The 13,936-nt window shown below is 53.5% G+C and overlaps 1 protein-coding gene across 5 annotated transcripts in view; it reads left to right on the forward strand.

Moving 5' to 3' along the window:
• The window catches only part of CACNA1B (calcium voltage-gated channel subunit alpha1 B), a 185,852-nt gene that overhangs the window by 4,664 nt on the left and 167,252 nt on the right, over nt 1–13,936 (forward strand). For all 5 annotated transcript variants that reach the window (XM_082403125.1, XM_082403129.1, XM_082403127.1 and 2 more), the window contains exon 3: nt 274–413. In XM_082403125.1, the coding sequence (XP_082259251.1) occupies nt 274–413 (140 nt within the window). The remainder of the gene's footprint in view (nt 1–273; nt 414–13,936) is intronic.

Consider the following 13,936-nt stretch of genomic DNA (forward strand, 5'->3'; position numbering starts at 1 on the left):
CATGAGGATTGTCCTAGTGATTGTGGGAAACCCCCCCCCAATTTTGTCATTGTTGTTATTGCTTCCCCTGCTGCAGGGCTTCTGGGGGTGGGAGCCCCTTCCTACTGTGATCGGGTGTCGCTGGCTGCGGGGACAGGGCCACCTGCCCTGTTAGGGGAACTCGGCAGAGATCAAACAGGCCCGTGATGGAAGAGACGAGTCTGTGGGTGGTGGGGGGTTTCCTCGCCTGCCACACCCCGGGCGGTGGTGACCTTGCTCTGCGCTTCTCCTCAGGACGACACGGAGCCGTACTTCATCGGCATCTTCTGCTTCGAGGCCGGGATCAAGATCATCGCGCTGGGCTTCGTCCTGCACAAGGGCTCCTACCTGCGGAATGGCTGGAACGTCATGGACTTCGTGGTGGTCCTCACGGGGTGGGTGCTGGGCCCGGGGTGCCCTCTGCGAGGGGCGGGGTCGGGCACGCTGGAGGCCCCGGCTTCGTGATGGTCCTCACGGGGTGGGTGCTGGTGGGACGGGCATTGTTTCTCCCCAGGAGGTGCCTGGGCTGTGATCTTGGCTGAGGGGCCGTCGACGGTGCTCTGTCCTCGGGCGAGGCTTGCTTACAGAGCTGCTGGTGCCGTGGGCAGGTCACCAGGGCAGGGGAGGGCTCTGGGCCTTATTCTGTAAATCCTGGGCTCCAACCTTGCCTCTGTCGCCCCGTGACCTGGGGGGCACGTTTGTGTGTTTGGGTCTCCTGCCTGAAGGGTTCTCGGGCACGTCTTCCTGGAGCTGTGCTTGGATGAGCCCGTGCTGGTGTGTCGTCACAGTTTCTGGTTCCAGGAAGGCGCTTAATCAGTGTGTCCTGCCACCCACTGTCCTCCTCGGGTGGCCCTAACAATTGCCAGCTCGTGGTTTCCGAACAACCCAGGAGATCCAGAAAGTCAGCTTGGGCTGGGCCGCATTGGAGGGCGGGTAGAATGCCCTGCTCTTCATCATGGAGGCCCCAGCCTTCAGGGCCATAGTGTTTCCATCTGCCTGATGGGTGTTCAGGGCCTCTGCCCTGTTCCTCTGGCCAGTAGGCTGAGGCTGGGGCTGGGCTGGGGTTGGGGGTGAGCGGCTAGGTGTTTGCTCCACAGAGCCTGTTTGCACAGCCCAGGTCCCAGAGGCCCCGCCCTGGCGGACTGCAGCCGCTGCTTCTGGGACCTTGTGGTCCCAGGGAGGCTCGGAGCCCCACTGTGGCCCAGAACACTCCTTCCAAGGGACAGGAGGCTGCGGCCAGGTCTCTGTCCTGTGCCGCATGTGAGGACAAACAGACTTGGCTAAATGGCCTCTGGGCTCCCGAATGAGGCCCCCCTCACCCGCCCCATCCTGGGGGGCCTGCCCCGCTGTCTGCTCGAACTGCCGGTGGCTTGGCCCCAGAGGTGCCGGCAGCATGCCTGGCATGGGCCAGAGTTGAGGTGGCCTCGCCTTCAGAGGGTCTCTCCCTGGAGGTGACGGAGGGGCTGGTGGGCCTTGTGCCTCAGCTTCCCTTTCTGTCTTTGCACCTGTGGCACCAGCCTGTCACCGGCTGTGACGGGACGGGTGCCGCTGAAATCGGATATAATAGGCTTTCCGGGCATCTTGCTGTTTTCCTTTCATTTTTCCTAATGACTGAGAAGGGAAGGGAGCGGGGAGCCGCGCGGTCCTGCGGTGCGGTGTGCGCCGCCCACACCCGCCTGCTGCCCTCGGTGGCGGTGGCAGCGGGGGCTTTTACAGAAAGCCCTCTGAGGTCCCACCGATGTTGCTGGTGGGGGTCTGGAGGTGGGCGTGGCCCCTCGGAGGGCAGGGTGCTCCCACAGTCCAGTGGGCACTGCGCGGGCTGGCGAGGCGCGTCGCTGGCTGTTTACATCTCTCTCTCCCTCTAGATGTGAGTCCCTGAGGATAAGAATGGCGTCTTATTTTTCTGGGTGTCCCCAGAGCCTAGCTCTGGGAGGGCCCCCAGGAGGGTCAGGGAGCATCTGCTGAAGTAATGGGCTATTGAAGCTAGGGTGCTCTGTGCTTGGGCCAGCTGGGAGCTGGGCGGGATGGTGGGACCCCGCCTCTGGGGATGCTCTCCATGGTGCTGAGTGTTTGGACTGCTGGGAGCAAGGCGGGGAGGCAGGAGCCCTCACCGACCCCTTGGCAGGACCCCTGGGTCTTCCAACAAACATGTCCTGATTCCAGGTCCAGGGAGCCCCGTCCCCCTGTGAGGGCTAGGAGAGACCTCCAAGGGTGGCTGTTCTCTCTTGCCATTGACGACACTCTCCGGGGCACAAGAGAGAAGAGGATGGGCTCACTTTCCTGGGAGCCCCAGCAGGGGGATCCCAAGGGTCCCGAGACCTTAACTCTGCCCCCAGCCCAGACTTGGAGATCCTGACCTCGGTCCATCTGTTTCTCCATCTCCTCTTTCCTACCTCTCCTCGCTTCTGTCTCTTCTTCTCGTGGGCCTCTCTCCTACCCCGCCAACCCTGTTTCTGTCTCTCTTTCCCTCCGTCCCTGTCTCCTTGTCTTACTCTCTTGGTCTTTGTCTCCCCATTTCTAATCTTCTCTGCCTCACTGACCCTTTATCTCTTCTTTGCCTTCTCGGTATTTATTTGCCTCTCGACGTCTCTGTTTCTCTGTGTCTTTTTGCTTTTTCTCTCTCATTCTTTCTCTGTCTCTTTTTCTTTCTGCCTGTTCTGTGTCTCTCATCTGGGTCCTGGAGTCTCTGCTCTCGCTGTGAGTTGGCACCAATGGTTTCCAGGCCCCCTCTCTCTGCACCTTGTCCCCAGGGGTGGCGCTGGGTTGGGAGGGGAGCCCCCAGATGGGGAGGGTGATCTATGTCCCAGAGTCACGTGCGGGAGCTGCTCTGTTGCTCCTGCTTGCAGCACCCAGGGACTCGTGACCTGTGTGTGTACTCATGTATGCGTGCGCATGTGCGTCTGTGCACGTGTGTGCACCTGTATGTGTGTGTGCCTGTATGTATGTGCATGTGTGCACGTGTGTGTGTGTGTGGTGCGTGATGGAGGGAGGCCCTGGTCCATTTTGGGGTGAGTGCTTGCCCCAGGGAACCCAGGGAAGAACGCCTAACTCTAAGCCCTCCTGAGCTGAGGTCCCTGTGGGTAGCCATGGCGGGGGGGGGGACGTTATTTCTCCTTCCCTTTTTAAAAAATTAATTAATTTATTTATTTTTGGCTGCGTTGGGTCTTTGTTGCTGCACGCGGGCTTCCTCTAGTTGCGGCGAGCAGGGGCTACTCTTCCTTGCAGTGCGCGGGCTTCTCATTGCGGTAGCTTCTCTTGTTGCGGAGCACGGGCTCTAGGCGCCCGGGCTTCAGTAGTTGTGGCTCGCGGGCTCTAGAGCGCAGGCTCAGTAGTTGTGGCGCACGGGCTTAGTTGCTCCGCGGCATGTGGGATCTTCCTGGACCAGGGTTCGAACCCGGGTCCCCTGCATTGGCAGGCAGATTCTTAGCCACTGCGCCACCAGGGAAGTTCCCTACTTTGTTGTTTTTAATTAGGGTTGACTTAATTGGTGCTCAGAGGGCCGGAGGCCCATGGTGGGGAGGGGAAGGGCTCTGGCCGGGGAGGCCCTGGTGCTGACTTGTCCCCAGAGACCAGCTGGGCTCCCTTCTACTTCTGAGGCTGGCACGCAGGTTGTGGGAGGGCCCTGATGGAACGAGGGCCGCTCCCTGCATCAGGGAAGCCTCTTAACCTCATGTCCTCACCTGTAAACTGCGCCTGGGTGCACGCTTGGCGTTGCAGGGGGCACAGCATCTAGTCCTGGCCACGGAGCCAGGTGAGGGGCTGCCCTGCCTGCCGCCCTCTGTCCTGCGTCCTGTCCACGCGTTTCCAGCTCCTCGAGCTGCCCCGCCCGGCACTGCCCCGCCCACTCACCGTCCCTTGATCACTCATTTATTCAGATTCAGTGAGCCTTTGCCTGGTGCTGAGGACACAGCAGTGAACAAGACCCCCAGGCGCCTGCCCCGTGGGCTGCGTTCTTGGGGGGCCCCGTCTCCCTGCCCCGCGCTGTGTCCTCTCTGTGCGCAGAGGCTCGGCAAGGGCAGGTCACGGCCGCATCACGGCGCCTGGGGGCAGGTGTGCCCTGGAGACCGCTCCTTCTGTGACGGTAGCGTGCTTCGTCTTCCCATGTAGGAAGGGGCTCAAGGAGAACGCGGTGTGGACTGGGGGGCTGTTGCTTGGTGTCGGTGGTCAGAGGAGACTCACTAGTGAGGTGACTTTTGAGGGATGTGAGGGGATGAGCCATCTAGATACTTGGGGAGAGGGCTTGGCTGGCGGTGTCAATACCAGGACACAGGTGTATCTGTGGCCTTGAGAGCCTGAGACCGGACAGGATCCCCAGGGAGTGGGGAGTTTGGAGGAGAAGCTGCCCACGACTGAACCCCGGGACCCCAGAGCTGATACGTTGGTGAGGTGGCTGGGGACGGTGCCGAGGAGGCAGGAGCGAGAGGAGGATGGGCGGCTGAGCGCGGCGTTGGGCACCGTGCGGCTGATGGGGTCTCCCAAGAGCTTGCAGGGGAAGGTCCCGCGGGAATGGGAAGGGTGCGTGGTGAGCACCTGGGGCAGCTCTTCCACCTTTGAGGGAGTTTTACAGCAAAGCCGGCAGAGGACTGGGCGGTGGCAGTGGGGAGGGGAGGGGCGGAGGGTTTAATTAGGTGGGGGCCGGAGCCTGTGTGCAGACGGGCCAGGTCCGGGAGGCAGGGAGTAGCGGCGACGCAGCCAGAGCGCTGGAGTCGTGTCCTGGGTGGACGAGGGGAGCCAGGGTCTTGCCACGCGGGGCGGTGGAGCAGGAGGCCGGGGCGGGGTGCGGTGAAGTTCCCCTTCACGGGGTCAGGGAAGGTCCCTAAGAAGGACCTTAAGCAGAGGTGTCCGGAGCCCGGGAGGGGGCGGAGGGTGAGGATGCAGGGAGGCCGCGGGGCCTGCTGGGGGGGCTCCGGGTGCAGGGGCCGGTCCTGGGCTGGGAGCAGTGCCCCAGGGAGGCGAGGGGGCTTGGACTGGGGTGGAGCTGCAGGAAGCACTGGTCTGGTTGATTGTCCTCAGGAAACCCGCTGGCACCCCCGAGTGTGGCACCCGCGTCCCCAGCCTGTCTGTAGCTGGTGTGTCCCCACGTCACCACCTCCTCCCTCCCCATCCCGTCGGCAGCCCCCAGCCCACCCTGCGGTCCTGACAGGTTGATGGCAGCTGGGAGTAGGGGCAGCAACAGGGTCCCCTCAGAGCCCGGGGACCTCTTTGTGCTGGCAGAGGACCCCGAGGCCATGGGTGTCCCTGCCCCCGTCACAGCCCCAGCCCCAGCCTGGAGCCTTCCTCGGAGACAGCAGAGAAACGTGTCCCAGCTCAGACAGGTGACTCCCGAAGGGGACATTTCCAACCACAGCCTCTCATTTCACTCCAAATTAAGCCGGGATTTCTCTCCAGGACCTGTAATTAGAGCTCAGGGTCCTCCCTCCCTGGCCTGGGCGTCCTGTGGCGCCGCTAGGGAGAGGCATTTGCACTGGGCATGGAGGCGAAGTTGGTCAGAGGGCGCGGGAGAGCGCTGTGGGGAGGCCGGGCCGCGGAGGACATTGCCCTGGGTGAGGAGGGGCCAGCAGGTACGGGCCGAGGTGCACGGTGACCCTGTGTCCACGTGTGGCAGCCAGGGACGCTGTGCCTCGCCGTGGGGGACGCTGTGCCCAGGTTTGAGGTGACTAGGGACACCGTGTCTGAGTGACCAGCGGCAGTGGGTTTGGACGTGGGCCGGCCCCAGGGCGTGTCCGAGCGCGGGCACTAGAGCTCGCATTCAGGGCTGGAGCCGCCGCCCGTGGGCTCCTCCTGCGTCCTGTGACTGTGGTCCTGCAGGCGGGGTCTGTGATGCCTGGTCAGGTTGGGGGTTTGCCGGACTTTCTCTCCCGTCCCCACCTGAGGCTGGAAGCGGTCGGGACAGAGGAGGGGCCTGAGGTCTGACAAGTGGCCCCTGGAGCGGCAGAAGGGAGCTGTCCGGCCCCCATTATTACGCTCCAGGCAGCGTCCCCGAGGCTTCACTGACGATTCAGAGCAGGCCCGGCCCCGGGCTCTGCAGGCCTCCTGTGCTGTGTGGCCGGGTCGGAGTTGGGGGGAGGCACCCTGTGCCCGGCCCCCAGGTGCCTGCCTCCTGCCAGTGGCCTCCCACGGGGCCTGTCAGTCCCTGGGGACAGGCCCGGAGCCCCGTGCTGGGCTGTGTGACCCCCGAGGCGGGCGGGTCGGGGGGGATCCCAGCCTCCCTCCTCGCGCTCGCCGCTGGGTGTTTACGGAGGAGCAGCTTACTCCCCTGCTTGTGTCTCTGCCCCCCGCCCCGTTCCTCCTCCCCCGTCTTCCTCTGATTTAGGGTTCTTGTCACTCTTCTGGGGGGTGTGGGGAGCCAGAGCCAGGCCCCTCCTGGCCGCTGCCTGCAGACCCCGCCCCATGTGTTGAGGGAGAGGCCCCACCGCCCAGCTCCAAGGGCCTGGGGGTCCTGGCAGGACAGGGAATGCAGGCTGCCCGGCCTCAGACCTGGAGCTCAGCCGCGCTGTGCCGCGCTGCCGGCTCTCGTCCCGGGTGCTGGGCCCCCTGGGGCTGCCGCCGCCTGGTGCCCACAGGATGCCAAGCCCCGAGTGCCTCTGAGAGGTGGCCCGGGGCAACTGCTCACCTATCCATGTATCCTGTGCCTGGTGCACCTGCAGAGGTCACAGGAGGTCAAGTTCATGCCTGGGGAGGGCGGGAGCATTTGCCCATGGGTGGTGGGTACACCTGCAGCTGTTTGGGTGGGTGGGGCAGTTGGGCCTTGGGCTCTGTCTTCCCGCTCAGCTCCAGGCGGCTCCCCTCACCCCCACTTCACACCGCTGAGCCCAGAGCTGCAGATTCACCTGGAGGTGAGAATGGTGGCTAATGTCTTCTTGGGTTACTAGGCCTGGAGCCAAAGCCGGTCCCTGGCCTGGGGAAGGGGACGGGAGAGCAAGTCCTTCTAGGGATGGGCAGGCCAGGCCTCATCTCCACCCAGGGCCTCCCCACCGCCTGCAGCCCATCTGCACTCACACGGACCTGGAACTCGCAGATCCCGCAGGTCACCTGTCACAGGCGCCTGGGTGTCCTGTTGCTCACGCAGCCAGCCGCCTCGCTGCTGCCCCACTGTGCCCCTCTTTCTCTGGGTCTCAGCCTCCCCCCGGGGGGCCACTCTCAAAGAGTCCCCGACACTACAGCCCCTCCTGGAGAGAAAGAGCCCGTGCGCACGGCTGGGCCCCCTGCTTCCTGTGGGATGGGCTGTGCGTCTGTCTTCTCTCAGCTCACCACCCACCCCCGTCCCCACCTGGCGGGCCTCTCTGCCCTTTCCTCGCCCCAAGGGGCTTCCCTACCGGCTGGCTCCGTGACAGCCCCTCCCTGCTGACGGACGTTCCCCCTGAGAGCTGTGTTAGTTCAGGCGCTGTAACAGAGGCCACAGACGGGGGTCAGGGGCTGAGACAGCAGACGTTCACCGTCTCACCGTCTGGACGCTGGACGCCCGAGATCAAGGTGCCCGCAGGGTTGCTTTAGGCGAGGCCCTCTTCCTGCCTGCAGGCGGTGGCCTTCCCACTGTGTCTTCACGGGACTGCTTCTCCGTGTGTGCAGAGGTCTCTGGGTTCTCTTCGTGTTCGGTTAGATTCATCCTATTAAATTAAAGCCCATCCTTTTGACCTTGTTTAAGCATTTACCTCCTAAGAGCCTCGTCTCCAAATACAGTCCCTCTGGGGGTTAGAGCTTCACACAGGAATTTGGGGGGGGGGACACAGTTTAGTCCATAATAGGCTGTGCTCAGACCCCAGGCTCCTCTGATGAGCGTCCGTTGGCCCCACTGCCTCGGTGCCCCGGTTCCCAGTGTGCAGCAAATACTGTGGGATTGGAATCCAGCTGGGAGAGCAGGGAGCCTGCCCCGGCCCCGATGGGCACAGGGTGCCATGTGACTGACCCCGGGCGATCGTGTGGCTCCAGGCCCGGCTGTGCTGTGGTTGCCATGTTGTGGGCCCGGGTGAGGCGGCTGTAGGGCCAGCGTCTTCCTCCCCACCTCACCTTCCGCTGGCCGTGGGCCCTTTCTCACTCCTCCAGGTCTGTTGTCAGCCTCCCGGGCCTGACAACACACCGCAGCACCAGGCACTGAGGACGGGCTGAAGGCAGGGCTGCCCGCCCACCCTAGGACCCTCTCCAGCCTGGACCGGGGCAGGGGTCGGGGGGCGCTGCTGAGCCCGGGGGAGGTCCGGGGGTGTCCTGGGCGTGGTGAAGCCTCCAGTCTGAGGGTGGGAATCCCTGAGGGAGCCGCCAGCCCTGCCACCCCCTGTGCCTGCGGGCCCTGCACCTGCGATCTCGGGTCTGGGTTCTGAGAATGCAGTGATGGGGAGGGGACGGGCGTGAAGCAAGAGCTCCCTTCTTCCCGTCACCGAATCAATTCTGGGGCACAGTGTTTCCACTGGGGTACAGTCCAAGACCGACCAGCCCTGCAACACACACTGATGCAAGGACACAGCAGAGGCACGTGCAAGACCCCTCCAGCCCTGTCCCTGCCCGCATGGCCTGGACTCAGTCTCCATGAGGGGCTCTTTCCAGGGCGTAAGACCCCTGGGGTGGTGCACTTACTTGTGCTTCTCTGGGTCCCCAGCCTGGGAGGTGGGCAGTGGGGGTGCAGAGCCCTCTGGTGAAAGCACCAGAGCAGGTGGGCAGAGGGAGGTGGGCAGCGTGAGCTCCTGAGACATGGAAGGGAGAACAAAAGGTACAAGCTGACTCTTCCATGAAGTTTCCTGCATGCTGGCTGGTCTGTTAATGTAATCATCCTACAACCATCCTGGGCTAGATGCTGTTATTAACATCCCCTTTTAAAAAACTAAATATCTTATTTTGAGCTAATTGTAGATGCACAATATGCAGAGAGGGTTCTGAGGGTAATGTCCTGTGAAGCTGTAGCACAATTTCACAACCAAGATGTCGACAATGGCACAGTCAAGACACAGAAACTCCATCCCCACCGGGACCCCTCCTGTTGCCCTTTTGTATCTGCTCCCACTTTCCTCTGACCTCACTGCTTCTCAGTCCCTGACAGCCACAATCCAGTCTCCATGTCCATCATTTTGTCACTTTAAGAACATTATGCAAATGGAATGGTGCCTTTTGGGATTGGCTTTGTTCACTCAGGATGACTCTCTGAGGATGATTGAATCACGCTGTTGCATGTGTCTATACTTTGTTTCTCTTTACTGTCCATTGTCTCTTTAACTATTCACCTGTTGAAGGACATGTGGGTTGTTTCCAGTTTTTGAAATACCACCCACAAGGCTGCTCTGCACATCCATGCACAGGTTTTGTGTGAACATAAGTTTCCATTCCTCTGGGATGAACGCCCAGGAGTGCAATTACGGGGCTGTATTGCAGTTGCATATTTAGTTTTTTAACAAATTACCAAACTGTTATCCAGAGTGGCAGTACCATTTTACAGTTTTTTAAATTCCCACCAGGAATGTATGAGTGATCTAGTTTCTCCATATCCTCACAAGAGTTTGGTGTTGTCACTATTTTTTATTTTAGCTATTTTGATAGGTATGCAGTGATACATCATGGTGGTTTTGATTTGAATTTCCTTAATGGCCAATGATGTTGGACATCTTTTCATGGACTTATTTGCCATCTGTATCTCCATTTTGGGGAAGTGTCAGTTCATATATTCTGCTCAGGTTCTAATTGGATTGTTAGTTACTAGTCAGTTTTCTCCCAATCTGTAGCTTATTTTTTCATCCTCATAACAGGGACTTTTGCAGAGCAAAAGTTTTGAATCTTAATGAAGTCCAGTTTATCAGTTTTTCCTTTTATGGATAGGGCTTGTGGTTTTGAGTCTAAGAACTCTTTTCAGCCCTAGGTCATGATGATTTTCTCCTATTTTTCTTTTTTTCTGAAAGTTTTATCATTCTATATTTTATGTGTAAGTCTGGGATCCATTTTGAGTTAGTTTTGTATCAGGAGTGAGGCTTAAGTTGAGATTCTTTTTTGTTTGTTTTCTTCCTGTGCGTGGCTATCCAGTTGCTCCAGCACTTGCTGGAAAGGCTATACGGTGTATTTCCTCCACTGAAGTGTTTTGTGTCTCTGTCAGAAGTCGGCTGGGCATGTTTGTGTGGGTCTACTGCTGTTCCGTAGATCCGTGTGTCCATCCCTCTACCAGTTTCACGCTGTATTGATTACTGTAACTATTTAAGTCTCAAAATTGGGCAGACTCATTCCTCCCACTTTATTCTTTTTTTAAGAAAAGTGTTTAAGAGTAAATTTAAAAAAAAAAACTGTTTTAGCTATTCTAATTTCTTTGCTTCCATATAAATTTTGGAATAATCTTGTCAATGTATATGCAGAATCTTCACAGGAATTGTATAAAACCTGTGTGTTAATTTGCAGAGAATTGTTATCTTTACTATGTTGAGTCTTCCAATCTGTGGACATGGTACGTCTCTCCATTTATGTAGACCTTATTTGATTTCTTTTTTTTTTTGAATTTTATTTATTTATTTTTTATACAGCAGGTTCTTATTAGTCATCAATTTTATACACATCAGTGTATACATGTCAATCCCAATCTCCCAATTCATCCCACCCCCACCCCCACCCCCCTCCGCTTCCCCCCTTGGTGTCCATACGTTTGTTCTCTACATCTGTGTCTCTATTTCTGCCCTGAAAACCGGTTCATCTGTACCATTTTTCTAAGTTCCACATCTATGTGTTAATATACGATATTTGTTTTTCTCTTTCTGACTTACTTCACTCTGTATGACAGTCTCTAAGTCCATCTACGTCTCTACAAATGGCCCAGTTTCATTCCTTTTTATGGCTGAGTAATATTCCATTGTATATATGTGCCGCATCTTCTTTATCCGTTCGTCTGTCGATGGACATTTAGGTTGCTTCCATGTCCTGGCTATTGTAAATAGTGCTGCAGTGAACATTGGGGTGCATGTGTCTTTTTGAGTTATGGTTTTCTCTGGGTCTATGCCCAGTAGTGGGATTGCTGGGTCATATGGTAATTCTATTTTTAGTTTTTTAAGGAACCTCCATACTGTTCTCCATAGTGGCTGTATCAATTTACATTCCTACCAACAGTGCAAGAGGGTTCCCTTTTCTCCACACCCTCTCCAGCATTTGTTGCCTGTAGATTTTCTGATGATGCCCATTCTAATCGGTGTGAGGTGATACCTCATTGTCGTTTTGATTTGCATTTCTTTAATAATTAGTGATGTTCAGCAGCTTTTCATGTGCCTCTTGGCCATCTGTATGTCTTCTTTGGAGAAATGTCTATTTAGATCTTCTGCCCATTTTTTGATTGGGTTGTTTGTTTTTTTAATATTGAGCTGCATGAGCCGTTTATATATTTGGAGATTAATCCTTTGTCCATTGATTCGTTTGCAAATATTTTCTCCCATTCTGAGGGTTGTCTTTTCATCTTGTTTACAGTTTCCTTCGCTGTGCAAAAGCTTTTAAGTTTCATTAGGTCCCATTTGTTTATTTTTGTTTTTATTTCCATTACTCTAGGAGGTGGGTCAAAAAAGATCTTGCTGTGATTTATGTCAAAGAGTGTTCTTCCTATGTTTTCCTCTAAGAGTTTTACAGTATCTTGTTTGACTTATTTCATCAGTATTTTATAGTTTTCAGGATTCAAGAGCTATGCATGTTTTGTTAGATTTACATCTAAGTTTTTCTTTTATTTTTGCATGAGTACAAATGGTATTATATTTAAAATTTCAGTGTCCACATGTCCACTGCTAGTATATAGAAAAACAGTACATTTTTGTATATTTATCTCTAATCCTGCAACCTTGCTGAATGCACTTATTAGTTCCAGGAGATTTTTCTTTTTTTTTTAAGATTCTTTGGAATTGTCTATGTTGACAAGTATGTCATTTGCAAATAGGGACAGTTTTATCTCTTTCTTTCCAATCTGTCTCCCTTCTCATTCCTTTTCTTGTCTTATTACACTGACCAGGACTTCTAGTACTAAGTTGAATGAGAGTGGACACCTTTGCCTTGTTCCCAGTTTTAGGAGGAAAACATTCAGACTCTCCCCATTAAGTATAACGTTTGCTGTAGGTTTTTGTAGATGCTTTTTATTAAATTGAGGCAATTCCCCTCTATTTTTTTTCTGAGACTTTTTGTCATGAATCAGATTTCTTCTTGTCAGTGTCAGATTTCATCCAATGCTCTTTCTGCATTGGTATGATCATGTGACTCTTTCTTCCTTTGCATGTTAATATGGTGGATTACAATGATTGATTTTTGAGTATTGAACCAGACTTACTTCCTGGAACAAACATGGTCATGGTATATAATTCCTTTTTATATATTGCTGAATTGTATTTGCTAATATTTTGTTAAGGATTTTTGCATCTGTATTCATGAGGGCTATTGGTCTGTCATTTGTTTGCTTTGTTTTGTTTTGTTTTTGTTTTTTTTTTGGTACTGTCTTTGTATGGTTTTGATATCAGGATAATACAAGCTTCCAAAAATGGATTTGGAAGTGTTCCCTTCTCTGTTCTATTTTCTGGAAGCCATTGTGTAAAAATGTTGTGAATTCTTCTTTAAATATTTGGTAGAATTCTGCAGTGAATCCAACTGGGCCAGGAGATTTCTTTTTAGGGAATTTTAAACTTATGGATTCAATTTCCTTAATAGTTTTAGGGATCTTCAAATTATCTATTTCCTGTTGAGTGAGTTGTGGTAGTATGTGTTTTTTGAGGACGTAGTCCATTTAGTCTAAATTGTCAAATTTATGTGTGTAGAGTTGTTCACAGTAGTCGCTCATTATCCTTTTGATGTCTGCAGGGTCTGTAGTGATAGCCCTTGTCTCATTTCTTATATTGGTAATTTGTGTCTTCTCTCTTGATCTCTCTCTTTTGGGAGGTTTAGGTTAGTCTTGCTAGAAGTTTGTCAATTTTATTGATCTTTTCAAAGAACCAGCTCTTAGTTTCAATGATTTTTTTCTTTCTTTTTTTTCAGTTTTACTTATTTCTGCCCTTATTTTTATTATTTTCTGCATTCTGTTTGCTTTGGGTGTATTTTACTCTTTTTTTTCTCAGTTCTTGTGGTGAGAGCTTAGATGCATGATTTGAGACGTTTCTTCTTTTCTAGTGTATGCACATGGCATATTAAATTTGCCTCTCAGTACACTTTAGCTGTGTCTCACACATTTTAGTATGCTGTATTTGCAGTTTAATTCAGTTCCATGTGTTCTTAAATTTTCCTCTAGACTTTTCTTTGATCTGTAGATTGTTTAGAAATGTGCTGTTTAGTTTCCAAATGTTTGGAGATGTTCCAGTATCTTTCTGTTATTAATTTCTAGCTTGATTCCATGTGGTCAGAGAACACACTGTATGATTTTTGGTTATTTTAAATTTGGTAAGGTTTATTTTAAGCTCAAGATATGGCCTATCTTTGTTTATGTTTCATGGGCACTTGGCAAGAATATGTACACTGCTGTTTTTGTGTGGCAAGTTCTATAAATGTGGATTAGATCCTGTTTGTTGAAGGTGTTAATAAGTCTTCTGAATCCTTGCTGATTTTCTGTCTGGTTGTTCTGTCAGTTGTCAAGGTGGGTGCTGAGGTCTCCATTTATAGTTGTGCATTTGTCTATTTTTCCTTACAGCTCTATTGGTTTTTGCTTCACATATTTCGTGGCTCTGTTGTTGAGTACATACAGGCACACCTCATTTATTGAGCTCCACTTTATTGTAGATAATGCGTTTTTTCACAAATCGAAGGCTTGTGGCAACCCTGCATAGAGCAGATCTGTTGGCGCCATTTTTTCCAAAAGCATTGGGTCACTTTTTGTCTCTGTGTCACATTTCGTTAATTCTTGGAATATTTCAAACACTCCTAAAAGATTATGACTTGTTGAAGGCTCAGATGATGGTTAGCATATTTTAGCAGTAAAATATTTTAAAATTAAGGTATGTACATTTTT

The sequence above is a fragment of the Balaenoptera borealis genome, assembly GCF_965194805.1.
Source record: "Balaenoptera borealis genome assembly, chromosome: 8".
NCBI lineage: Eukaryota > Metazoa > Chordata > Mammalia > Artiodactyla > Balaenopteridae > Balaenoptera > Balaenoptera borealis.